The sequence below is a fragment of the Monodon monoceros genome, unplaced genomic scaffold (assembly GCF_005190385.1).
Source record: "Monodon monoceros isolate NGI ecotype Baffin Bay Population unplaced genomic scaffold, NGI_Narwhal_1 Super_Scaffold_9, whole genome shotgun sequence".
Classification (NCBI taxonomy): domain Eukaryota; kingdom Metazoa; phylum Chordata; class Mammalia; order Artiodactyla; family Monodontidae; genus Monodon; species Monodon monoceros.
Genome location: NW_021703786.1, coordinates 26,835,523 through 26,861,027, shown reverse-complemented (window position 1 = coordinate 26,861,027; position 25,505 = coordinate 26,835,523). Strand labels below are relative to the sequence as shown.

Here is a 25,505-nt window from a genome sequence, read left to right as displayed (position 1 = left end):
TTCTGTGCCTGGTTCCACCTGACAAGGCCACAGGGTCCGGCTTCTGTATGTCATTTTGGAAAGCTTTCTCCTTTTTTTTCTTCCTTTTAATTTTTATTGGAGTATGATTGCCTTACGATGTTGTGTTAGTTTCTTGCTGTACAAGCTTGCCTCTTTTTTTTTTTTTTTAAGCTTGCTCGCCATAACATGAGACTTTGTGTACGAAAAGTTCCTTGTCATTGAACATTTTCATGACAGTCGATTTTATGGGTTATGACAATGTTTTCCTTTTCAGAAGAACTTTAAGTTGCTTTCAAATTTTCGCTATTTTGTCGTCTGGGTGCTAGATTCGCAGAGCCGTGCCTCGGCGGGCGGCCTGGCGGGCTCCAGGATGCTGAGGGTTCGCTCATGCGGGGGCGTAGCGCCCTCTGCGACCCCGAAAGACGAGGCCCCGCCTCTCCCCCCAGAGCTCTCCCCTGCAAGGTGCGCGCCCCCTGAGCCCCTCCCACGTTCCGGGGACGCCGAGGCCCAAGGAGGGCGAGGACGCCACCAAGCGCCCCGCCACCAGAGGGCGCATCCCTGAGGCGAGCACTCACTAAGGGCGCCTGCGCAGGGGGCTGTCACGTGACCCGCCGCCGCTGCTCCGGTGGGCGCTGGATCCTGAAGTTGCTGCTACGGGCCGGGCGTGCGTGCGCGGAGGTGAGCCGACCTGACTGCTGGACCCGGGCTGCAGTGGTCCCAGCGAACGGCGGGGCAGGGGAGGTCCGCGGCAACCCCACAGAGTGGAGGCTTGGCGGGTGCGGGCAGTCGTGACGCCCGAAATGGGAGGGGTCGATCGATAGAGGGATTGGTCAGTGCTTTCCTACTGGAGAAGTTGAGCACACCGTGCCAGGGCCGCGCGCGGCAGGAGGCAGCAGTAACGACAGTGACCCCAGTAACATGGGGGACCCCGGAAACTCCACGGTTCCCACTCACTGCCCCCGAGCTGGGCGAGGAAGGCTGCGCTTGCCCCCGTTCACAGGGAGGAAGCTGAGGCACAGGAGGTTGAGAACCCTTTACTTCCCTCTGCCGGTGGTGGAGCTGGGCTTTGAACCCAGCTTGTCTACACCACCACCGTGGCCTGGGGAAGCAGCAGTTCTGAGACACTTACCTGAAGGCGGGGTGACCGGCCCACTGCGTCAGCAGTGCCACTTGATCTACTGACCTTCAGTTCTTCCCCGTTTTCTCTCTAAGTTGTCAAGCGCTGTGAGTGTGGCTCTTCCCCATTTTAGGATCTCTTCCCCTTTCTAGGCTCTCTTCCCGTCTGTAAACTGGAAGCAGGGAAGGGCATGGGGTGCTGCCCTGGCCGTGCTTCTGGACACCTCTGCAGCTTCTGAAGTCTGGGTGGGAAGGGCTGAGGTCATTGCCCAAGAGCTCCCAAGTGAGGACCCCTGGACTCCACTCTGAGTTCCTTAGTTTCTGAGTCATTATGATCACAAATGTGTCTGGCAGGGTCAGGTGAAGCTGGGACACTATGTGGTATAAAAAAAGAGATATTAGTCTTTGTCTCCAGTTCCTGGCACACAACTTCTAAAAACCCTGGAATCTTGGGGGTGGTAAGAGTGTCTTTTATATGCTAGTGAGATGACTGGGCGCTTGTAGATAGCTTCACAATGCGGGCTAGTCCCCAGAAGGACCAAGGCAGGATTCGAGGGTGGGAACTTTCTCCTGGGCTTCCTCTGGGCAGGAAGCTCTTGATTAAGAGAGGGGGCTGGTGATTAAGTTAGTCACCAGCACTCAGTGATTTCATCATTCATGGCCTACATAATGAAACCCTAAACTAGTTGGGGTTTGGAGAGCTTCCAAGCTTGTGAACACATTTTGGTGCTCAGAGGGTGGCCAGCCCAGAGAGGGCATAGAAGCTCAGCACCCCTTCCCCATACCTTGCCCTCTGGTTGTTCCTGAGTTGTATCCTTTAAAATAAACAGGTAACAGTAAGTGAGTTCTGTGAGTTGTTCTAGCCAGTTGTTGAACCTGAGGAGGTGAGGGGTGCTGTGTGAACCCCGGAATTGATAGTGGCTTGGTCAGAAGAGCCGGTGACAACCTGGGACTTGTGGTTAGTGTCAGAAGTGGGGGACGTCTTGTGGGACTGAGCCCGCAACCTGTGGGGTCTGCGCTAACTCTGGGAGTTCGTGTCAGAATTGAATTGAATTGCTGGACACCCGGCTGGTGTCCAGAGAATGGGAGAATTGGTTGGTGAGAAAAAGCTCCACGCTTTTGGTGTCATGAGTGTTGTCAATGAAAACAGTTCACTCTTGCATCTAACGTACTGGTGACCCATGGTGGCCAGAATGTTCCAGGTGACCGGTCTGTGTCTGTGACAGGCTTGGACTCTGTCAGTGACCTGGGCGCACTTCTGCCTGGCGTGTGACTTTTCCCCAACACCTGCATGTTTCTGGAGGCCATGAGAATGCAGCTCACAGGCCTCCCACCACAGGGAGCTTCACTGACAGAGGCTCAGCCGCCGTGCTCTGAAATCATCGCTGCATTTCCTGCGAGGGGCTGCCTCCCGGCCCTTAACGCTAGGGCAGGCCGCTTCTGGGAGACCTGGACCCCTCTAATGGCCAACTTTGGCTCAAGGAACCCCAACCCTGTGGCCTTGCCCAAGCTTCCCTAACCTACATGGCAGTCTGGGGCTCTTGAATCCACACTGCCCTCCCATGGGGTCAGACCTGCACGGGTGTGTTGGTGCTCTCAACCCTCTCTGGCAACCTCCCCAGTTTCTCTCAGACAGATAAAAAGGACCCCCCTAATAAAACCCTTGCATGTTTAGTCCCATATCAGTGTCTGCTGCTCCTTGGAGGAGCTGGACCAGCAATGTTCCCTATAAAATATTTAGAACATACAGATAATCAAGACACAGGTAAGAACAGTCTTAGTACCAAAGTAACCAGAGTGAGGCTCCAGTGCAGCTGCTGTGACAGAGACCCAGAACCAGACCCCACACGAGCCTGACTGCGGGGGCGGGGAGGGGCTCCGCCTGCCCAGTCCTGGGGGCCAGGCTTTTTCTTCTGTGCTTGGCTGTCCCTGAGTGTTGACCTGGGCTGCAGTGCCCAAGACCCCTCACAGGCTGTATCCACGTCCTGGTCAGCCCAAGAGGGACGGAAGGAGGGAACACTTCCACCCCACTGGCCAAGACTCACTTCGGCCAGTCTTCATACGGGAGCGGGACTTATCTACTGTGGGAACTTGTTTGTTCCACTTGATCTATCACGTGGGTCTTTGTGTGTTTAAGTTATTTTTACAGACATTCTAGATGCGTTTATTTGTAACATATTAGAAGACTTCACAATGCACAGGATTCTGCAACTCCCTGTTTGGGACTTTTCTCTCCTTTTCCTTTTTCCTCCCTCCCCCAGGTCTGCCCTGCTTCCTCACCAGACCTCACTTCTAGCCTGTGCGCTGCTGGGCGGCCACAAGTTCCTGTCTGGAAGCTGCTTTGAGAGTCTCCTGAGGCCCCGGCCACTCCCTGCTGCGTCCCTTTGAGCCTGGTTCTTCTGTCTGCAGGCCTCCTGGGCCCGCTGCCCACACATGATGAGGTGGCCACCCTGTTCCTGCCCCTTGCTGGGGGTCTGCGCCCTAGTCTCCTTGGCCATCCTGGGGCACATCCTGCTTCATGACTTCGACGTGGTCCCCCAAGAGCTGCACAGCTTCTCCCAAGAGGAGATTTACCCAGCTCGCCAGCCCAGAGCCAGCGGCCAAGGGCCCCAGCCTGTCCCAGGGCGCCACGGCAGTCCCAGGGAAGCACCCACACAGTGCGACCTGCCCCCCGACGGCCGCTTCGACTGCGCCCCAGACAAAGCCATCACCCAGGAGCAGTGTGAGGCCCGGGGCTGCTGCTACATACCTGCAAGGTGGCCTCCGGGCACCCAGATGGGGCAGCCCTGGTGCTTCTTCCCTCCCAACTATCCCAGTTACAGGCTGGAGAACCTGACCACCACCAAGACGGGCTACACGGCCACCCTGATCCGTGCCACCCCGACCTTCTTCCCCAAGGACATCATGACCTTGCGGCTGGACGTGCTGGTGGAGACTGAGAGCCGGCTCCACTTCACGGTGGGCGGGTGGGGGCTGGGCAGGGGCAGAGAGTGTGTGGACAGTGGATAAAGACAGACTCTACGGGGTGTTTGTTTATGCACAGACGTGTATTATGCCCTCACCTGGAGTCTGGGTGTGAGCAGACACAGTGCCTACGCTCAGGGAACAGTGGGCCGCTAAGACAGTCACTAGGAGGTTCTACAACATGTTCTAGGGGACAGGGCTCAGGGCAAGGTGGTGGGAGGTTAGGTCGCCCCCAGGAAGTGACATCCCAGCTGGGACATAAAGTAGGAGTCAGGAAGGGGAAAGGTGGAGAGGGAGGAAGGGGGGCTGTTCCAGGCAGTGGGCAGTGGGATCCCAGCCACTGAGGGCAGGGCCTCTTGTCTGGTTTATTCCCTGCTGCTTCCCAGCCCCTGGAACAGTGCCTGGCACATAGCAGGTGCTCAGTAAAAAGTTGTCAACTGAATGAATGTGCATAAAGGTGAGAGAGCCTGAAGCACATAATTCAGTACGGCCCTGTTATTTTCACAAAGTAACTGATGACAGCCGTGGATTACTGAGTGATGACTATGTACCAGACAAGGGCTGGGTGTTCTAATTATGTTTTCTCGTTCACCCTGTGACTAGATATGCCAGGTGGAAAAACGTTGCCAGATTCAGCAAATAAAAATACAAATATGAATTTCAGATAACCCAGGAATTAGTCTTTTTTTTTAGTGTAAGCATGTCCCGTGCAATATCTGAGATGTATTTATACTAAAAAAATTGTTTATCTGAAATCCAGATTTCCTGTGTCTTACCTGGCACACCCCACAGGAGGTGCTCTCCTGGCTCTATAGACGAGGAAACAGGCTTAGGTATGTGGACCAATCTGTCCACACGCCCACGCTGTGTGCGGCCACCCTGAGACTTGAACTGACGCCTCGCTTCTCTGGAAGGTGAAGGATGGAGTGGACAGGTGTGCAGGGGCAGCCAGCCACCAAGGGCCTCATGACACCGCTCTCGTCCTCTAGATCAAAGATCCCACCAACCAGCGCTATGAGGTGCCCTTGGAGACGCCACGTGTCCGCAGCCAGGCGCCGTCCACGCTCTACAGCGTGGAGTTCTCAGAGGAGCCCTTCGGGGTGATCATGCGGCGGAAGCTGGATGGACGGGTGCTGTGAGTGCCCAGTTTCTGTGCCCATTATCTGCTGGGAGGGTTAGGGAGCTGTAGGGCATCATCCCTGACCCTCTTGTGGTCCACCCTCCTGCTCTGGCCTCCTGGCTGTTCCTTGCCCCGCAGAGCCCTGGTGCTTACTGTTCCCTCCACCCTGAGCCCTCAAAGGCCCGTCCTCAGAAGGGACATTTGGCAACAGCTGGAGACATTTTTGGTTGTCACCACTGGGCGTTAGGGTGCAGGGATACTGCTAAACACCCTACAATGCACAGGCCGGCCCAGAACACGGAGCGATCGGCCCAAATGTCAGTAGTGCCTCAGCTGAGAAACCCTGGTCCAGTCTAAAGTGGCAACCCCACTCCAGGCAGCACCCCCAAGCCTGCTTTATTCTTGTTTATTTATCACATACTACACATCAGTATATCAGGCATTGCAGTGATTAACTCGTCCAATCCTCATAACAACTGGGACGTAGGTGCTGTTATTATCCCCACTTTACAGATGGGGAGACAGACATAGAGAGGCCAGGTGCTTGCTGGCAGGTGACGGAGCCCAGCCCAAGCGTCCGTGCTGTCGGCCACTCTGCTCCATGTCCCTCCGGGGTTTGTGTGCCCCCACGGGACCTTACCTTTGCTTGGACCATGGCTGCCATCTGCCTGAGGCAGGAGCCTTTCCTGTTCCCTCCTGAACCGCCAGCTCCTAGAGCAGTTCTGACCCACAGCAGAGCTCAGGGGTATTTGTGGAGAGGATAAGGGTGTTGCTTGGTCTCGCCCTCACCTCCCCCCAGCCCACCCCCCAGGTATTAGATGCACCGAAGCATCTTTTAGACTCAAACGCTGTGGCTGTGAGTCCAAGTGTCCGGTGTCGCTCTGGCCCAGAAGCGCCCCCCCCGTACCCCCAGCAGTTTTGCCGCAGCTGCCCGCTGGCCCTGACGCTGGGCTGTGCAAGCACCTTTCCCAGGACGCATCCCATGCACTTTGCCCACATAGTCCTACACGAATATGTGTGCTCTGCACCGAACTCTGCTACACGCTCAGAAGGAGGGAACTTGGACTTGCCCAAATCTTCAGAGCACTTGCCTTGTAAAGTGCATTTCTTTCTTTTGTGGCCTGTTCATTTTGTGGCCGGGTGTTGTGGACCTGCTCCCAGGACTGACATAGCAGAGGGAGGTAGAAATGGGCTGTGCAGATGCAGGGTGTGGGCTGGCTCTGCAGCTGGGGGGCCTCTCTGAGAAGCTGACCTGCAAGCGGAGTTTGGAGAGAAGTTTTTTAAGCATTTTATCAGATCTTGGTCTTGAACACGCACAGACACCCACAGGCAGGTGAGCAAAGTCTTAACACAGGGGCTGGTGGGGTACAGCAGGAACCTGTCCCATGAAATTAGCCGTGATGCATCTGCCATGCAGAGAGGGACCCTGTATGTGGTTTTTGCCTTCCTCTTGATCCCATGGAACCTTGGGGCACCCTAACTTCCCCTGGCTGGGCAGCTCCACGATGTCTGGGAGCAGTTTGGCCCTCCTGGGAGGTGCTCAGGGCCATGACTCCCAGGACTGGAAGGGTTTTGGGCAGCCCTTGCCCGGCACTTGCTTGTGGTCAGGGCTCATGGGGCCATTGGTTTCTTGTGCGAGGCCACCTGGTCTCTTCCTGGCAGGCTGAACACCACAGTGGCCCCCCTGTTTTTCGCCGACCAGTTTCTGCAGCTGTCCACCTCCCTGCCGTCCCAGCACATCACGGGCCTCGCCGAACACCTCGGGCCCCTGATGCTCAGCACCAACTGGACCAAGGTCACTCTCTGGAACAGGGACGTCGCCCCTACGGTAAAGGGGCGGCCAGGGAGGGGTGTGTGATCGGAGGGACTTCATGGGCCAGGACGTAAAGCAGGGTGTCTGCCATGTCCCAGCCCGACGTGAACCTATATGGCTCTCACCCTTTCTACCTGGGCCTGGAGGATGGCGGTTTAGCTCACGGGGTCTTCCTGCTGAACAGCAATGCCATGGGTAAGCAAGGGGGTACCGGCGCCCTCCACATCCCCCAGCCAGTTCTGCTTCTGAGCTGCCGGCCAGGGTTTCCCTGGTGCAGCCACACCCCCTCCTTTGTAGAGGGGGCTGGGGCTCTCTGCACCTATCTGACAGGCTGGAGGTAGAGGAGGAGGCAGGGGGCCGGGTCTCGTACACTATTCTGAGAAATGACCATTGGGCTGTGGCCTCTGCCAGCTCTGTCCTTCAGTGCCTCTAAGGTGGGCTCTGGGACCTCTGACCTGGGCAGGGTGGGGCTGAGGCCAAAAAAAGGGGCCCCAGGCCCAGCTGCTCAGCGTCTTCCTGTCCTGCTCCAAGGATCTCAGCAAGCTGGGCTCAGAGTGACTGTCCCAGGGCCCCCAAGCTCCCTGTGGGAGGACCCCGCCTCTCCAGCGGTGGTTTGGCCCATTGGTGCAGTGCCGAAGGCCCTGTGCAAGGGGGGTGAGTATTTGTCTCTGAGCCCCAGGGCTGCTTCCCCCAGATGTGGTCCTGCAGCCCAGCCCAGCCCTCAGCTGGAGGTCGACAGGCGGGATCCTGGATGTGTACATCTTCCTGGGCCCGGAGCCCAAGAGCGTGGTGCGGCAGTACCTGGACATCGTGGGTAGGCCTCTCCCTGGCCCTGGCCCCCGGCCCCTCCCTCCCCAACCCCTCCTGCCCGCTCACGGTCGCCTTGGCTCCCAGGCTACCCGTTCATGCCACCGTACTGGGGCCTGGGCTTCCACCTGTGCCGCTGGGGCTACTCCTCCACCGCCATCACCCGCCAGGTTGTGGAGAACATGACCAGGGCACACTTCCCTCTGGTGAGTGCCGGGGAGGGGCCTGGGGCCCCCAGGGTGGGGCAGGGGCAACGAGCCTGGGTCCTGACCACCCTGTGCTGTGGCTGCAGGACGTCCAGTGGAATGACCTGGACTACATGGACGCCAGGCGGGACTTCACTTTCAACAAGGACGGCTTTGGGGACTTCCCGGCCATGGTGCAGGAGCTCCACCAAAGTGGCCGGCGGTACATCATGATTGTTGTGAGTGCCCCCTCCCCTCTTGTGCCACAGGAAGCAGGCTCTTTTGGAAGGAGAGGGGCCCAGTGTCTGGTGGCTCCAACTTTCAGTGGCATCGTCCTCATGGTGGCCATGGTCACTGAGAATGTTTTTGAGGGTCTTTGATATCGAGGGAATATCAGGTTTATAGACTTGACTCCTGCTATCCAGTCATGTCCCTGGAGACGTCTGTCTGTGGCTCAGGATCCTTACGGCTGTAGGTTACTTGAACAGCTTAAAGCAAGGGCCGGGTGGAGCTGTGTGCCAGGGTGGCTGGAACCCCAGAAGCCCCGTGAGACTCCTGGCCCTGCCTCCCTGCAGTCAGCTTGTGGGAAGGAGGGCAGGATCTGAGTGGCTCAGCAGACAGACACAGTTCCCTGGGCCAGTCCCTGCAGCCAGAGGGGTGTGATTCAGGGTCTGATACAGCTGGGGGGCCAGAGGAGGGGAGGGGGAGCCAAGACAACCAAATGGTCGCCCCCACGGATACCCCTCAGGAGAGGAAATCCGTTTGGAATTGGGCTGATGGTCATTTCCATCCCTGCAGCCCCTCTGAAGGCAGCAGCATCCAGGTCCACTCAGAGCAGGGAGCGGGGAGGGCAGACGCAGACCTTTTCTTTTTTTATTCAAAATGAAATAAACGCTCCCTGTAGAACGTTTGTGAAACTCTGGGCCCTTAAAGCAAAAGTAACGCCTGCATCCAGGTGCGCCATTTTTGGCAATGGGGGCGGGGTCACGTGCACGTCCACGCACACGCAGCGTGTTGGCGCATCCGGGGCACATCCACCTGTGCCTCGTTAACGTTTATCGAGAGCATTTTCCCGTTTTCCCAGCGATGGGTGCCGAGGCTTTGGGCATTTCTCTCTCATTCTGACTGGTTTCTCTCCCCAGGATCCTGCCATCAGCAGCTCCAGCCCTGCCGGGACCTATCGACCCTACGACGAGGGTCTGAGGCGGGGGGTCTTCATCACCAATGAGACTGGGCAGCCGCTGATTGGGCAGGTACAGCAGGGCCTGGGGGGCGAGGGGGAGAAAGCAGGGGTCCCTGGGCAGTGGGGCTGCAGGGGGGGCGGCAGTGACAGCTGGGGGTGACAGTGGCCCCTGACAAGGAAGACCACCCTGAATCCTTTTGTCAGGGGCCCTTGTTTGTGGGCAGCTCAGAAACAAGCTCCACAGATGGTTGCGGAGGCCTTGGGGTCCTCCACATCCTCTGGGCCCCCAGGGGCTTCCTGATGGTTCCCAGGCCTTCCCGGTGGGTGGGGCACCCAGTAGACTCCTGACCTTCCGGTCCAGGGCAGGCCCAGAGCCAGGAGGAAGGGGGTCGAGCCTGAGGGGGAGGCTGGCAAGGCTCCCAGCAGTGCAGATTCTGGGGCCTCTCCCCGTGCTCCTCCCCTTGCAGTCCACCCATCCCTGGGTTAGATGAGTGAGGCTACGGCTCTGCCTGCAGTCAGGACAGACAGGGCCTCCATGCAGGCTCCAGGGGCCCTGTCTCCCCTCTGGCCTTTCGTCCAGGTGTGGCCCGGACTCACCGCCTTCCCTGACTTCACCAACCCCGAGGCCCTTGACTGGTGGCAGGACATGGTGGCCGAGTTCCACGCCCAGGTGCCTTTTGACGGCATGTGGATCGTGAGTGTGGCCCCACCCTTGGGCGTCCGGTGGCCTCAGGGACCGGCCCCACTCTCTGCACCAGGCAGGGCACCCACCCCCAGGGCCTCTCTTGCAGGACATGAACGAGCCATCCAATTTTGTGAGGGGCTCAGTGGATGGCTGCCCCAACAGCAACCTGGAGAACCCGCCCTACATGCCAGGTGAGCTGCCTCCACCTGCCGGCCCCCCAGCACTAGTCGGCTGGGGATTTAACGGCTCAGATCAGGGATTTCCTTCTCTGGTCTGGGAGACTCAAAGCTCTGGTTTCTGAGAAGCTGATGGGCAGCGGCCAGCCTGGGAAAGGCAAGGGGTGCCCTGGGAGTAAGGTTCATGTGGGGAGACCCCAGCCACGTGATGCTGACTGGGCATGTGCAGCTGAGGCGAGACCCTTCAGAGGGGGTGTTTCAGGCTTTGGCAGTCGGACAGGGAAAAATAAATGGTTAGGAGCAGGCAGACATGAAGTCTGGGTGTGCAGACCACAGCCTGCGGCATCACCTTGTCCTGTCCTTGGAGAAGTGGAGACTGTACAGGGACGCACCCTGTGTCCCAAGGGGTCTCTCAAGATGTGGGGGGCACCAGCCTGCCGGGAGGAGGCTCCAAGGAAACAGCCCCCTCTCCTCCAGGGGTGGTTGGCGGGACCCTCCGGGCAGCCACCATCTGCGCCTCCAGCCACCAGTTCCTGTCCACGCACTACGACCTGCACAACCTGTACGGCCTGACCGAAGCCTTCGCCTCCCACAGGTGAGGGGCCAGGGTGCAGGAAGGAGAGGAGGAGGCCCTAGCCGTCCCTACATCCCACCCCCGCCCCCCACCCCAGCTCCATGCCTGGTGCCTCAGAGGAAGGGCATGGTGACGAGACAGGGAGGCCAGGGCTGACCAGGGCCTCTGGCTCCCTTGAGTTTGTCCTCCCGGTGACATGTGCATCTTCGAGGGTAAGTCAGGTGGCAGGGCTGACTGCCTGGCAGACAGTGGCGGTGACCTCAGCAAGCCAACTCCTTGCTCCCAGCTTGTCCTTCCTGCTGCACTGCCAGGCACTCTTGTGGGCAGTGGTGGGGCTCCTGGTGACCCTGCGCAACACAGCTCTCTGTGCCCCTGCTCCACCCAGGGCTCTGGTAAAGGCTCGGGGGACGCGCCCCTTTGTGATCTCTCGCTCCACCTTTGCCGGCCACGGCCAGTACGCCGGCCACTGGACCGGGGATGTGTGGAGCAGCTGGGAGCAGCTTTCCTACTCTGTGCCAGGTGAGCACACCTGTCAGGAGGGGTGCAAGGAGGGGTGCAAGGAGGGGAGGGTGGGCCCTTCTCCGGGCGTGTTTGCCCAGAGCTGGGTCCTCAAGAGAGATGCTGCTGCAGTGGCATGGGGCCTGTCGCCAACTCATGTGCCATTGGACTCACCTGTGGTGCCCCTCTTCCAATGTCCCCATCTCAGATTCATGCTAACATCAGAATGTCCCTTCTGGTGACCACATTCTGAGCTGCATGAAATAGCATCTGAGCTCAGTCCAAAGGGTGCCCCCACCCCTCTTGTCTCAGTGCCTGGCTCCACCCTGCAAAGAAAATTTTGATTTTTGTTCCAAGAGCTCTGATGCTACAGACAGATCTTAGGCCCAGGGATGGCTCAGGAGCCCCGGGGAAGGGGATAGAGGTGACCCCAGAGGTCACAGCTGAAAAGAGCCTCCACCAAACCCCCGGCCTGGAGGTGCTTTCATAGTCGCAGGCTTGCTTCCATGTGCGATGCATCTACAGAGCCTCGGGCCACAGGGATGTCCTGCCGAGCTGAGCTCTCGGGTGAGAAGTCCATTCCTCCTTCACAAAGTGGCTGCTGGCTCTGCCCACGGGTGCCAACCGGCTCTGGTTTTCACCCTGGGGCCAGCATGGTGGGTCGAGCCTGAGCACATGCAGGCCAGTCCACCCCAGAGCCGGATTCCTGGGCTTTGTGTCCACCTGTCTAGTTCTTGGGTTTCAGTTCTGGTGTGAGCTGTTGTTACCAAGCTAAAATAAGGCTGTGCAGCTCCCAGGACCTGCTGTGACCCAGACCAGCACTGCTCACAGCCCCAGGCTGCGCCCCATCCTGCCCACTGGCTTCCAGTCTGGGTCCTGGCTCCCGAGGAGACGAGGAGAGGGTAGCCCAGCAGCCTCTAGTCCTGCCCAGCGGTGGTGGGGTCGGCACGGGGCCCAGATGCTCTGGAAGCTGTCTGACCCTTCAGCAACTCAGGGGACTCACTGACCCTCTGCTGTAACGACATACCACACCCCAGGTGATTTAAAAACAACAAACTTATTCTCAGACTGGAAGTCTGATCACGGTGTCGGCAAGGCCTTGCCCTCTCTGAGACTCTAGACAGAATCCCTCCTTGCTTCTTCCAGCTCTTGGTGGTTGCCAGCAGTCCTTGGCCCTCCTTGGTTTGAGGCTGTGTCACTCTAACCTCTGCCTTTGTCATCTCTCGGTCTTTTTCCTGTGTCCTTGTCTTCACATGGTGTTTTCCCTCCTCTTTTCTTTTTTAATATAGTTCCCTGGGCTATACAGTAGGACCTTATTGTTTATCTATTTTATATATAGTGGTGTGTATCTGCTAATCCCAAGCTCCTGATTTATCCCTCCCCCACCCCCTTTCCCCTTTGGTAACCATAAATTTGTTTTCCATGTCTGTGAGTCTGTTTCTGTTTCGTAAATAAGTTCATTTGTATCATATTTTAGATTCCACATATACCTGATATCATATGGCATTTGTCTCTAACTTTACTTAGTATAATAATCTTTAGGTCCATCCATGTTGCTGCAAATGGTATTATTTTCATTGTTTCTTATGGCTGAGTAATATTCCATTGTATATATGTACCACATCTTTATCCATTCATCTGTCAATGGACATTTAGGTTGTTTCCATGTCTTGGCTATTGTGAATAGCGCTCCTATGAACATTGGGGTGCATGTATCTTTTTGAATTATAGTTTTGTCCAGATATATGCCCAGGAGTGGGTCACATGGCAACTCTATTTTTAGTTTCTTAAGGAACCTCCATACTGTTGTCCATAATGGCTGCACCATTTTACATTCCCACCAACAGTGTAGGAGGGTTCCATTTTCTCCGCAACTTCTCCAACATTTATTATTTGTAGACTTTTTAATGATAGCTATTCTGACTGGTGTGAGGTAATACCTCATTGTAGTTTTTTAAGATTTAATTGTATTTATTTTTGGCTGTGTTAGGTCTTTGTTGCTGTTCGCATGCTTTCTCTAGTGGCAAGCGGGGGCTACTCTTCATTGCAGTGCATGGGCTTCTACTTGCAGTGGCTACTCTTTTGTGGAGCATGGGCTCAAGGCACACAGGCTTCAGTAGTTGTGGCACGCAGGCTTCAGTAGTTGCGGCGCACAGGCTTAGGTGCTCCGTGGCATGTGGGATCTTCCCGGACTAGGGATCGAACCTGTGTCCCCTGAATTGGCAGGCAGATTTTTATCCACTGTGCCACCAGCGAAGTCCCTTATTGTAGTTTTGATTTTGCATTTCTCTGCTGATTAGTGATGTTGAGCATCTTTTCATGTGCCTATTGGCCATCTGTATATCTTCTTTAGAGAAATGTCTTTTTAGGTCTTCTGCCCATTTTTTGACTGGGTTGTTTGTTTTTTTGATGTTGAGCTGTATGAGCTGTTTGCATATTTTAGAAATTAAGCCCTTGTCAGTCACATCATTTGCAAATATTTTCTCCCAGTCCATAGGTTGTCTTTTCATTTTGCTTATGGTTTCCTTTGCTGTCCAAAATCTTATAAGTTTAATTAGCTCCCATTTGTTTATTTTTCCTTTTATATCTATAGCCTTGGGAGACTGACCTAAGAAAACACTGCTATGATTTATGTCAGAGAATGTTTTGCCTATGTTCTCTTCTAGGAGTTTTGTGCTCTCATGTCTTATATTTAAGTCTCTAGGCCATTTTGAGCTTTTTTTTTTTTTTTTTGCGGTACGCGGGCCTCTCACTGTTGTGGCCTCTCCTGCTGTGGAGCACAGGCTCCAGATGCGCAGGCCCAGCGGCCATGGCTCACAGGCCCAGCCACTCTGCGGCATGCGGGATCTTCCCGGACCGGGGCTTGAACCCGCGTCCCCTGCATCGGCAGGTGGACTCCCAACCACTGCGCCACCAGGGAAGCCCTTGAGCTTATTTTTGTGTGTGGTGTGAGGGAGTGTTCTAACTTCATTGATTTACATGCAGCTGTCCAGCTTTCCCAACAACACTTACTGAACAGACTGTCTTTTCTCCATTGTATACTCTTGCCTCCTTTGTTGAAGATTACTTGACCATAGGTGTGTGGGTTTGTTGCTGGGCTCTCTGTTCTGTTCCATTAATCCATGTCTGTTTTGTGCCAGTACCAGACCGTTTTGATTACTGTAGCTTTGTAGTATTGTCTGAAGTCTGGGAGGGTTGTGCCTCCAGTTTTGTTCTTTTTCCTCAGGGTTGTTTTGGCAATTCTGGATCTTTTGTGGTTCCATATAAATTTTAGGATTATTTGTTCTAGTTCTTTGAAAAATGTCATGAGTAATTTGATAGGGATTGCATTAAATCTGTAGATTGCTTTGGGTAGTATGGCCGTTTTAACAATATTAATTCTTCCAATCCAAGAGCATGGGATATCTTTTCATTTCTTTGAATCATCTTCATTGTCCTTTATCAATGTTTTGTAGTTCTCAGCATATAAGTCTTTCACCTCCTTGGTCAGGTTTCTTCTGAAGTATTTTATTTTTTACCTTTTGGCTGTGCTGTGTGGCTTTGTGGGATCTTAGTTCCTCAACCAGAGACTGAACCCAGGCCCACAGCAGTGAAAGCGCCAAGTCCTAAGCACCGGATCACCAGGGAATTCCCCAAAGTATTTTTTTTTTGATGTGATTTTAAAAGGGATTGTCTTTTTATTCTCCCTTTCTGCTATTTCATTGTTAGTGTAAAGAAATAACAGATTTCTGTATGTTAACCTTGTATTCTGCTACCTTGCTTTATTTATCAATTCTAGTAGTTTTTGTGTGGAGTCTTCAGAGTCTTCTATATATATAGTATCAATGTCATCTGCATATAATTACAATTTTACCTTTTCTAATTTGGATACATTTTATTTCTTTTTCTTGCCTGACTGCTGTGGCTAGGATTGCCAATACTATGTTGAATAGAAATGGTGAGAGTGGGCATCCTTGTCTTGTTCCAGATTTTAGTGGAAAGGCTTTCAGCTTTTCACCATTGAGTATTATGTTGGTTTTTATTATGTTGAGATATGTTCCCTCTGTACCCATTTTGGTAAGAGTTTTTATTGTGAATGGATGTTGAATTTTATCAAATGCTTTTTCTGCATCTATTGAGATGATCATGTGGTTTTTGTCTTTTGTTGATGTGGTGTATCACATTGATTTGCATATGCTGAACCATCCTTGCGACCCTGGGACAAATCCAACTTGATCATGGTGTATTATCTTTTTTTATGTGTTGTTGGATTAAGTTTGCTTTTATTTTGTTGAGAATTTTTGTATATTAATCAAAGATTTTGGCCTGTAATTTTCTTTTTTTGGTAGTGTCTGTCTGGTTTTGGTGATGGTGGCTTCATAGAATGATTTTGTGAGTGTTCCGTCCTTTTCAGTCTTTTGGAAGAGTTTGAGAAGGATCAGTATTAGTTCTTCTTTGTATGTTTGGTAGAATTCACCAGTGAAGCCTTGGGCTTTTGTTTGCAGGGAGTTTTTTTAAATTACAGATTCTATATCACTTCTAGTGATTGGTCTGTTCAAATTATCTATTTCTTCTTGATTCAGTTTTGGTGGGCTGGATGTATCTAGAAACTTGTCCATTTCTTCTAGGTTGTTCAGTTTGTTGGCATGTAATTGTTCATAGTATTCTCTTATGGTTTTTTATATTTCTGTGGTATCAGTTGTTATTTCTCCTCTTTCATTTCTTATTTTGTTAACTTGGGTCCTCTCTTTTCTTCTTGGTGAGCCTGGCCAGAGGGTTGTCAATTTTGTTTACCCTTTCAAAGAACCAGCTCTTGGTTTTATTGATTTTTTTTCTATTTTTTTAAAATCTCTATTTTATTTGTTTCCTCTATGATCTTTATTATTTCCTTCCTTCTGCTAACTTTAGGTTTTGTTTGTTCTTCTTTTTCTAATTCTTTTAGGTGGTAGGTTAGGTTGTTTGAGATTTTTCTTGTTTTTTTTTTTTTTTTTTTTTGAGGAAGGCCTGTATCATCATGAACTTCGCCATAAGGACTGCTTTTGCCGAATCCCACAGATTTTGTTTGGCTGTATTTCCATTATCATTTGTTTCAAAGTATTTTTAAATTTTCTCTTTGATTTTCATCATTGACCCATTGGGATTTTTTTGTTGTTAGTTTCTGCTTTATAACAAAGTGAATCAGTTATACATACACATATGTTCCCATATCTCTTCCCTCTTGCATCTCCCTCCCTCCCACCCTCCCTATCCCACACATCTAGGTGGTCACAAAGCACCGAGCTGATCTCCCTGTGCTATGCGGCTGCTTCCCACTAGCTATCTATTTTACGTTTGGTAGTGTATATACGTCCATGCCACTCTCTCGCTTTGTCACAGCTTACCCTTCCCTCTCCCCATATCCTCAAGTCCATTCTCTAGTAGGTCTGTGTCTTTATTCCTGTCTTACCCCTAGGTTCTTCATGACATTTTTTTCTTAAATTCCATATATATGTGTTAGCATACAGTATTTGTCGTTCTCTTTCTGATTTACTTCACTCTGTATGACAGACTCTAGGTCCATCCACCTCATTACAAATAGCTCAATTTCGTTTCTTTTTATGGCTGAGTAATATTCCACTGTATATATCTTCTTTATCCATTCATCTGATGATGGACACTTAGGTTGTTTCCATCTCCTGGCTATTGTAAATAGAGCTGCAATGAACATTTTGGTACATGACTCTTTTTGAATTATGGTTTTCTCAGGGTATGTGCCCAGTAGTGGGATTGCTGGGTCATATGGTAGTTCTATTTGTAGTTTTTTAAGGAACCTCCATACTGTTCTCCATAGTGGCTGTACCAGTTCACATTCCCACCAGCAGTGCAAGAGTGTTCCCTTTTCTCCACACCCTCTCCAGCATTTATTGTTTCTAGATTTTTTGATGATGGCCATTCTGACCAGTGTGAGATGATATCTCATTGTAGTTTTGATTTGCATTTCTGTAATGATTAATGATGTTGAGCATTCTTTCATGTGTTTGTTGGCAGTCTGTATATCTTCTTTGGAGAAATGTCTATTTAGGTCTTCTGCCCATTTTTGTTTTTTGTTTTTTTTTTTTTTTTTTTTAGTAGCATGTTGTTTAGTCTCCATGTAATTTGTTCTCTCTGTGGTTGATTTCCAGTTTCATGCTGTTGTGGTCAGAAAAGATGTTTGAGATAATTTCTATCCTCTTAAATTTGTTGAGGCTTGTTTTATGTCCTAGTATTTATATAGTCTATCCCCGAGAATAGTCCATGTGTACTTGAAAAGACTGTGTATTCTGGGGTTTTTTTGGATGTAATGTCCTGAAGATATTAAGTCTGTTTTATTGTGTCATTTAGGATCTCTGTTGTCATATTGATTTTCTGTCTGGAAGATCTGTCCATTGATGTCAGTGAGATGGTAAAGCCTCGTGTTATTATTTTTATTCCCATCAATTTCTCTATGTCTGTTAGTATTTGTTTTATGTATTTAGGTGCGCCTATACTGGGTGCATATATGTTAATGAGTGTAATATCCTCTTCTTATATTGATCCTTTTGTCATTATATAGTGTGCTTCTTTATCTTTCTTTATGGCCTTTATTTTTTTGAAGATACAGAATTATATTTAATCATTTTTTGTTGTTAATAAGAGTCATTTTGAATGTTCACTTTGACAATCAAAGATCCCATTGCCCTTTAGCATGGTGCAGCCCAAGGTTACCTGTGGTTACTTCAGGTAACCACACTACAGTCAAGGGCACCATCCCCCTCTCATCTTCAACTCTGAGCGAATAATAGCCCACATGCACACCCCTGCCACTTAAGTTTCTAAAGATTCCTATTAGCAGAGGAATGAGAACCCTGTCATCTAGGAAATTTTAGTAGCACAGCGTCTAAAGAAATGGCAGCTAATAGCTACAGTAGAAAACAGTAGCTAGCAAATTTCATGCATGGGTCAGAATTCTGTATTTTTATATTCCCATCTTAGTTTAAAATACTAAGCCTCAATGACCTGTAACGTGAGAAAGAGTTGGTTACACCTGGGTCACTGATGAGAAAACAAGATCTCTGAAAATGTTGTATGGGCTTTGTTTTAAAGTCTGTTTTGTCTGATACGAGTATTGCTACCCCCGCTTTCTTGTCATTCCCATTTGCATGAAATATCTTTTTCCATCCTCTCACTTTTAAGCTATGTGTGTCCTTTGCCCTAAAGTGGGTCTCCTGTAGGCAGCACCTTGTAGGCTCTTGTTTTATTATCCAATCTGCCACTCTGTGTCTTTTGACTGGAGCATTTAGTCCATTGACATTGAAGGTAATTATTGATATGTGTTTATTGCCATTTTAAACCTTGTTTTCCATTTGATTTTGTATTTCTTCTTCTTTTTTGTTTCTCCTTTTATGGTTTGATGGTTTTCTTTTGTATTTTCCTTGTGTTCTTTTGGTTTTTGTGAATCAATTTTATGTTTTTGATTTGTGGTAACCTGTTTTTCAAGTATGTTAACCTGTTACTATATCTACTTGCTTTAGACTGGTAGCCATACAGGCTCAAACACATTCTGAAAAAAAAAAATCTATATTTTATTACTCCCCTCCCCCACATATTACGATTTTGATGTCCTCTTACATTTTCATGTTTATCCCTTTGCTGTTCATTGTAGTTATCATTGCTTTCACAAAAATATTTTTGATTTTTTTTTTTTAAATCTTTGTACTGGCTTAGGTGATTTACTTTCCAATTGTGATTTTCTTTTTCCTATAGATTCTTGCTTCTTTTCTATTTAGGGAAGACCTTGCAGTATTTCTTTTAGGATAGGTTTAGCATTGCTGTATTCTGTTAGTTTTTGCTTGTCTGAGAAATTCTTTATCTTTCCTTCTATTCTAGATGATAACCTTGCTGGGTAGAGTATCCTAGGTTGCAGGTTTTTCCCTTGCAGGACTTTGAATGTAGCTTGCCTCTCCCTTCTGGCCGCAACCTTTCTGTAGAGAAAGCAGCTGATAGCCTTATGGGGTTCCCTTGTAATTAACTTTGTTTTTCTCTTGCTGCCTTTAGAATCCTCTTTCACTTTTGCCATTTTAATTATGTCTTGGTGTAGGTCTGTTTGGATTCATCTTGTTTGGGACCCTCTGTGCTTCCTGTACCTGGTTCCCTCTTCTGATAAGGTCACCAGTCATGGTGAATTAGGGTCCACCCTAATGTCCTCTTCTCAACCTGATTACATCTTCAAGGACCCTTTTTCCAAATATGGCAACCAGGGGTTAGGACTAGAACTTACTTTGGAGGGAAATACAGTTCAGCCCTAACGGGTCTAGTTTGCCCTGCCCACCCTGCGAGTTAGGGAGCAGATGCGGCTTGTCATTCTGCTGACCACAAGTGCAAGGTGCAGTGGCCATTGGTGTACTGACCATCAGGTGGGGGCTGGGTGGGAGGGGCTTTGGGAGGGATCCTTGCCTCCAGCCAGTTCAACAGACATGTCTGTCAGGCTCCTTGGCCCTAGACTGCTCCTACTGTAGCAGCTGGAGGCCCATCTGACTCTGCCCTCCAGAAATCCTGCTCTTCAATCTGCTGGGGGTGCCCCTGGTGGGGGCCGACATCTGTGGCTTCCTGGGCAACACTTCGGAGGAGCTGTGTGTGCGCTGGACCCAGCTGGGGGCCTTCTACCCCTTCATGCGGAACCACAATGGCCTGAACAGCCTGGTAGGGCGGGGGCGGCAGGGGATGCCGTGCCCTGGGGAATGCCACTTTCTGTGCCAATGAGCCCAGCACTGGCTGGCCCAAAGTGCTGGGTCTCCTGGGGTGGGGGGACCTCGGAGTCCATGGTCCTAGATCCCAGGTGCTTCCTCCACTCCCTCCACTGCAGCCGCAGGAGCCGTACAGGTTCAGCGAGACGGCACAGCAAGCCATGAGGAAGGCCTTTGCCCTGCGCTACATGCTGCTGCCCTATCTCTACACGCTGTTCCATGGGGCCCACGTCAGAGGCGAGACCGTGGCCCGGCCCCTCTTCTTGGAGTGAGTGCCTGGGTTGGGAGTGATGGCCTCCGGCCCACTGACCCCAGGGCAGCTAACCTGCTGCAGGGGGTGTTCTGGGCACTGAGAGAGGAAGGAGGTTGCAGCAAAATCTGGGCACTCCCCACTGAGGTGTCCCCCTGAACCCCCAGTTCCCACCCATTAGATTCCAGCTCAGGGCAGGGAGCACTGGATAACAGAAAAACCCAGGATGAACACTGAGTACAGACCAGGCCTCCCAGATGGTAAAACAAGTTATAAGACTATCATGATTGAATCCATCTGGGGCTTAAGGGGACAAGACCACTAAAGAAATCCAATAGATATCCCCCAAGTAGGACTTAGTATATCTAAGAAGTTACCGTACCATAAAATGGCACCTCGAATCAGGGGATTAAAGGATTCTCCAGTAGTAAGGTAGTTAGTTAGCTATTTGCAAAAATCAACTTATTTTCCACTCATCTGTACAAACCTAAGTTCCAAATGATTACGTAGTTAAATGTCAAAAATTAAGCTGTAGAAAGCTGCAGGAAAACAGAAGTGAATGCTTCTCTATGACCTGTCAGGAGAGGGCTTTCTAAGCATCAAAAACAAAAAAGCAAAGGGAAGGAGGTTTCATTTAGGAAAAAAAAGTAACACTTCTTTGAACATAAGCAGAAAAATATTAAAACTGCTCTGAACATAGATTGTCAAGGCAATCGAATGGGAGAAAACATTATCAATAAAATGACAGTCACTGTCCCTAATGTACAGAAACTCAGACCAGGGGTAAGAGCCAGATAGACATGTGGGCAAGAACAGAACTTGCAAACAGGGAATGTGAACAGGTCATGCCCAAGTAGTCGAGCAGGGAGAGGTTATTCTTGGCTCCTGCCTTGACTTAAGCTGGCCAGAACCGGCCCTGCCACATGTAACCCAGGTCCTCTGGCTCCTGTCCACGCCTCCCCATGGGTCCCTTGAGCCCACTGACCTCAGAGGTCACCAGGCCCCCCTGCCCGTCCCTCCTATTTGAAGGTTCCCCGAGGATCCCCGCACCTGGACAGTGGACCGCCAGCTCCTGTGGGGGGAGGCTCTGCTCATCACCCCGGTGCTCAAGGCCGGGAAGGTTGAGGTCACTGGCTACTTCCCCCGCAGCACGTGGTACGACCTGCGGATGGTGAGTCCTGGGGCCCTGAAACTTGGGAGGACGGGGGAGATGGAGCGGGTCTTCCCTCCAGCACCATCCGTGTGGACCAGAGAGTGAAAAAGGAGTCCTGGCTACATGAGGGCCCTCACCTGGGTGCTCCATCAGCATCATCCTGTGCGAGCCTTACAGGACCCATTTTCCAGATGGAGAAACCGAGGCTGAGTGGGTGACTTGCCACCGAGCTGAGCTGGGACTCCAGTTCTGCTCCCAAACTCCTGCCCCTTCTTGCGTCCTCTGACCTGCCCTACCCGAGCCCTGGCTCAGGCCTCGCATGCTCTGTCCCCACCATGTGGCCAGATCTTTGCTCTCAGCTCCCAACAGCACAGGAGCTTGGCAATGCCCAGGACCCTTTGTGACATGACATCCCTCTCCAGGTGCCAGTGGAGGCCTTTGGCAGCCTCCCACCTCCTGCACCCCTCACGTCTGCCATCCACAGCGAAGGGCAGTGGGTGACACTGTCCGCCCCACTGGACACCATCAACCTCCACCTCCGGGCCGGGCACATCATCCCCATGCAGGTACTTGGGCCGGGCCCCTGATCCTATTTGTCCAGCCCTGGGGTTGCTGGGACCCCACATGCCTCTGTTCAGTTGGGGGTCTGCCCCCAGGCAGAGATGATCCTTCTGAGGGTTGAGGATGAACTGGGCTGGGGAAGGACAGGATACATCCTTGCACTCACTTGCTCCCGGGCCTGGTGAAGGAGAGGTCTGCTTCATTGGCCTTTCTCAGAAAACAGTCTGTCAGTCAGTCTGCAAACCTCTCTGGGCCTCACGTCCTCTGAGGTGTCCACGGGCCTCCAGGCCACTCGGCCGTGGGCTGTCCTGCGGATCCTGGTTTCTTCTAGCACGGCACTGTCCCAGCCTAGTGCTCCTCACGCCTGGGTCTGGAGGCCTCCACCAGGTTTGGGACAGTGACGTGGGCCACCCCCTCCCAGGGCCCTGGTCTCACAACCACAGAGTCCCGCAAGAAGCCCATGGCCCTGGCCGTGGCCCTGACTGCGAGTGGGGAGGCCCGAGGGGAGCTGTTCTGGGACGATGGGGAGAGCCTAGGAGTGCTGGACCGTGGGGCGTACACGCAGGTCATCTTCCTGGCCAGGAACGTGAGTTCTGGGATCCGCCTAGGCTGGAGGCTGTCTTGGGGTGATTATCCTGACTTGGTGAGGGGAGCTGGCCTGGGGTCCTGGGATGGCCACCTGTCCCTGGGTCAAGCAGACTGAAGGGGAGAAGAGCCCGTAGGCCAACTGCCTTGGCTGGAGTCCCCTGCACTGCGCCAGTGTCCTAGGGTTTGCACGGGGTGTGCTGCCGACCTGCCCTCCCCATCTGCTGTCCAGAGGCCCTGCCCTGGTGGGGCTTCCTGCCCCAGGCCATCTGCTCACACCTCTGGTCCTGTCTCTCTGCTTCGGCCAGAACACCATCGTGAACCAGCTGGTGCACGTGAGCAGTGAGGGGGCTGGCCTGCAGCTGAGGAAGGTGACCGTCCTGGGGGTGGCCACAGCCCCCCAGCAAGTCGTCTGCAATGGCATTTCTGTATCCAACTTCACCTATGGCCCTGACACGGAGGCAAGAGAGCCTACATTTGAGGCCAGAAGGCCTGTCCCTGAGGGTGGGCGAGGGGGCGGGAGGTGCCCACTGAGCTGGCATCATGGGATTCCCTGTCCAGAAGGGAGAGGACACTCAGGCCTTACAAGGGGCGGAGAGGAACTGATCCTTGTGGGGAGGAGTGGGAAGGTTCAGTCCCCTCGCACTTCACATCTTTTCCCTGCCTGTGTCCACACTGTTGGCCCCTGGTTAAAGGGCAGTTCATTTCCAAAGCAAATTAAGGCGGCCACTGCCAAGAGTGCTCAGAGGGAACAGAGCGAGACGCTCCCAGGGCTAGGTCAGACCCCATGTCCACCGTCCACCCATGTCCACAGACTGCTGTCTGCCCCACCTCTGTTGCCAAACAAATTTTCCTATTTCTTGTCCCCAGACCCTGGACATCCCCGTCTCGCTGACGATGGGAGAGCAGTTCCTCATCAGCTGGTCTTAATCTGGGGCCCAGTGGTGTGCTGCTCCTTTACAGACCTCCCGGCAGCCCAGCACCTGCACCCTCCGTCGGCGGTATGTGGGCCTTGGGTCAGAGCACTTACCCCGAATCGCATGTCACTGACATCCCTGAACACCCGGATCTGCTTGTGAGTCTGCCCCCCCAGCCTCTGGGCCAGCGGCTCTTCTGAGTCTTCTGTCCAGATCCCAGTCGGGTCAGTGCCCTGAGGGGTGCCCTGTTTACTGAAGATTTGCTTTGGTGTAGCCTGTCACTGTGACGCATGCAATGTCAGTCACCACTGCCTGCCTGTGACGCAGAGGTGGTGCTTGGTATGGGGTGGTACCTGCACCCCAAGGTCCTGCCTTGGGCAGCTCTGCTGCTGCTCTGACCTGATGAAAGCAGAGCTGGGGGGGCCGCTGCAGACTGCTTTCTGGGCAGCTGCCCCCGACAACGGGTGGAGGCTGTCCACCAGTCTGACAAGTGGGCCTAGGCACTCGGCAGAATTCACAGGACTTGGGGATCCCTTAATCTGAAGTGCAATTATTTTTAATAAAAGGGGCATTTGCAATCAAGCTTCTGCCGGTCCTTCTGAGATTCAGGCTAAGGAGGATGTGTCTAGAGGCCCTGACACAGAAGCAGGACTCCTTCCTTGATGGGCCCCTGGACGTTCCCGAGCAGGGTGTGCACGTGTGCTGTACTGTGCATGCTCAAAGCAGCGCCCTCACGTCCCCACCTCACACCCTCGTATCACCCATCTCTAAGATGACTGGAAAACAGCCAGCCAGGCCTGGTGTCAGTCATGTGGTGGGAGATACACCCTCCCCCCGACCCTGCCCAACGGCTATGTAGACTAAGCTGCTACCCCCAACACCTCCGTTCCCAGGCAACAGCCGGTCTGCTTTTGGCCACTATAGACTAGTTTACATTTTCTGGAATTTTATATAAATGGAATCATATAGCATGTATTTCTTTTGGTCTAATTAATTAGTCTAATTACTTTGAGATTTATCCATGTTGTGTGCTTTTTAATTGCCAAATAGTTTTCCATTGGATAGAGGTGCCACATTTATTAAATTTACATGGATGTAAGGATTGTTTTCAGTTTTTGACTATTGTGAATAAAGATGATGTAATCATGGACCAGTCTGTGAACGGACATGTTTTCATTTCTCTTGAGCAAACACCGCAAGTGTGATATGGTCAGGTCATGTGGAGGGTGTGTGTGTGACTGAACTGTTTTCCAAAGTGGGTGACCCACTCTGCACTCCTACCAGCCTTGCTGTCGCTTGGTGTGGTCTGTATGCTCATTTTCAGCTGTTCCAGTGACAGTGGATCTCGCAGGTCTGATTTGCAACTGAAGATGGCGAGCATCTTTCATTCATGGACTTGTCACCCATAAATCTTCTCTGGTGAAGTGTCTGTTCAGGTATCTTGCCCACTTTTTACTTGGATTTGTTGACCTTATTATTGAGTTACAAAGTACATTGTTTTTCCAATTGCTACCATAACAAATTACCACAATCTCTGTGGCTCAAAATAACACATTTATTCTATCACAGTTCTGTAGGTCAGAAATTTGACACGGTCAGCTGGGCTAAATTAGGTGTCAGCAGGGCAGCTTCTTCTCTGGAGGCTCCAGGGGAGAATGTGCTCCCCTGCTCATGCAAGTTGTCGGCAGAATTCAGTCTCCTGAGTGTATGGGTGTGAGGTCCACATGTCCCTGTGGTTGAGCCAGACGTCCTCCTCAGCTTCTAGAGGCTGCTCCATATCCTGGCTCGTGGCACCTTCATCTTCAAATCCAGCGATGGTGGGTTGAGTCCTCACCCCAGAGAATCAATCCTGCCTCTTCCATTATACCACTCTCTGACCCATGGTAGCCCAGAGCATTCTTGACTTTAAAGGGCGCATGTGATTAGATAGGGTCCACCTGGGTAATCCAGGATACTTTCATCTCAATCTTTAATTACACCTGCAAAGTCCTTACCATTTAATGTAGCATATTCACAGGTTCCAGGGATTAAGATGTGGGCATTTTGGGGGGACCACCATTCTACCTACACTTAAAGTTCTTGACATTTTCTAGTTTAAGTCCTTTGTCAAGTATATGCTTTGCAAATATTTTCCCCCCCTTGCTCATGCCCTTTCTGTCTTTAAGTATACTTTTAGAGGAGGAAGTATAAGATTGTCC

At 51.8% G+C, this 25,505-nt stretch overlaps 1 protein-coding gene across 1 annotated transcript; it reads left to right on the top strand.

Moving 5' to 3' along the window:
* The first annotated feature begins 603 nt into the window (after positions 1 to 603).
* Positions 604 to 24,568, top strand: GAA (glucosidase alpha, acid). The gene is made up of 20 exons (XM_029212115.1): positions 604 to 678; positions 3,378 to 4,074; positions 5,070 to 5,215; positions 6,863 to 7,028; positions 7,112 to 7,208; positions 7,708 to 7,827; positions 7,908 to 8,026; positions 8,113 to 8,244; positions 9,148 to 9,258; positions 9,769 to 9,882; positions 9,980 to 10,064; positions 10,527 to 10,644; positions 11,009 to 11,142; positions 19,646 to 19,797; positions 19,961 to 20,109; positions 21,121 to 21,262; positions 21,667 to 21,810; positions 22,227 to 22,391; positions 22,699 to 22,851; positions 23,261 to 24,568. The coding sequence occupies exons 2-20, from the start codon at positions 3,550 to 3,552 to the stop codon at positions 23,318 to 23,320; spliced, it is 2,832 nt and encodes a 943-aa protein (XP_029067948.1). The 5' UTR covers positions 604 to 678; positions 3,378 to 3,549; the 3' UTR covers positions 23,321 to 24,568.
* Positions 24,569 to 25,505: the final 937 nt, after the last annotated feature.

What these genes read in the sequence shown, in the direction of transcription:
- GAA (XM_029212115.1), top strand. Translation starts at nt 3,550, where the DNA reads ATGATGAGGTGGCCACCCTGTTCCTGCCCCTTGCTGGGGGTCTGCGCC. An exon ending in GGCAGCCGCTGATTGGGCAG is followed by an intron (nt 9,259 to 9,768) that starts GTACAGCAGGGC and finishes CCTTTCGTCCAG; the next exon opens with GTGTGGCCCGGACTCACCGC. An exon ending in TCATCTTCCTGGCCAGGAAC is followed by an intron (nt 22,392 to 22,698) that starts GTGAGTTCTGGG and finishes TGCTTCGGCCAG; the next exon opens with AACACCATCGTGAACCAGCT.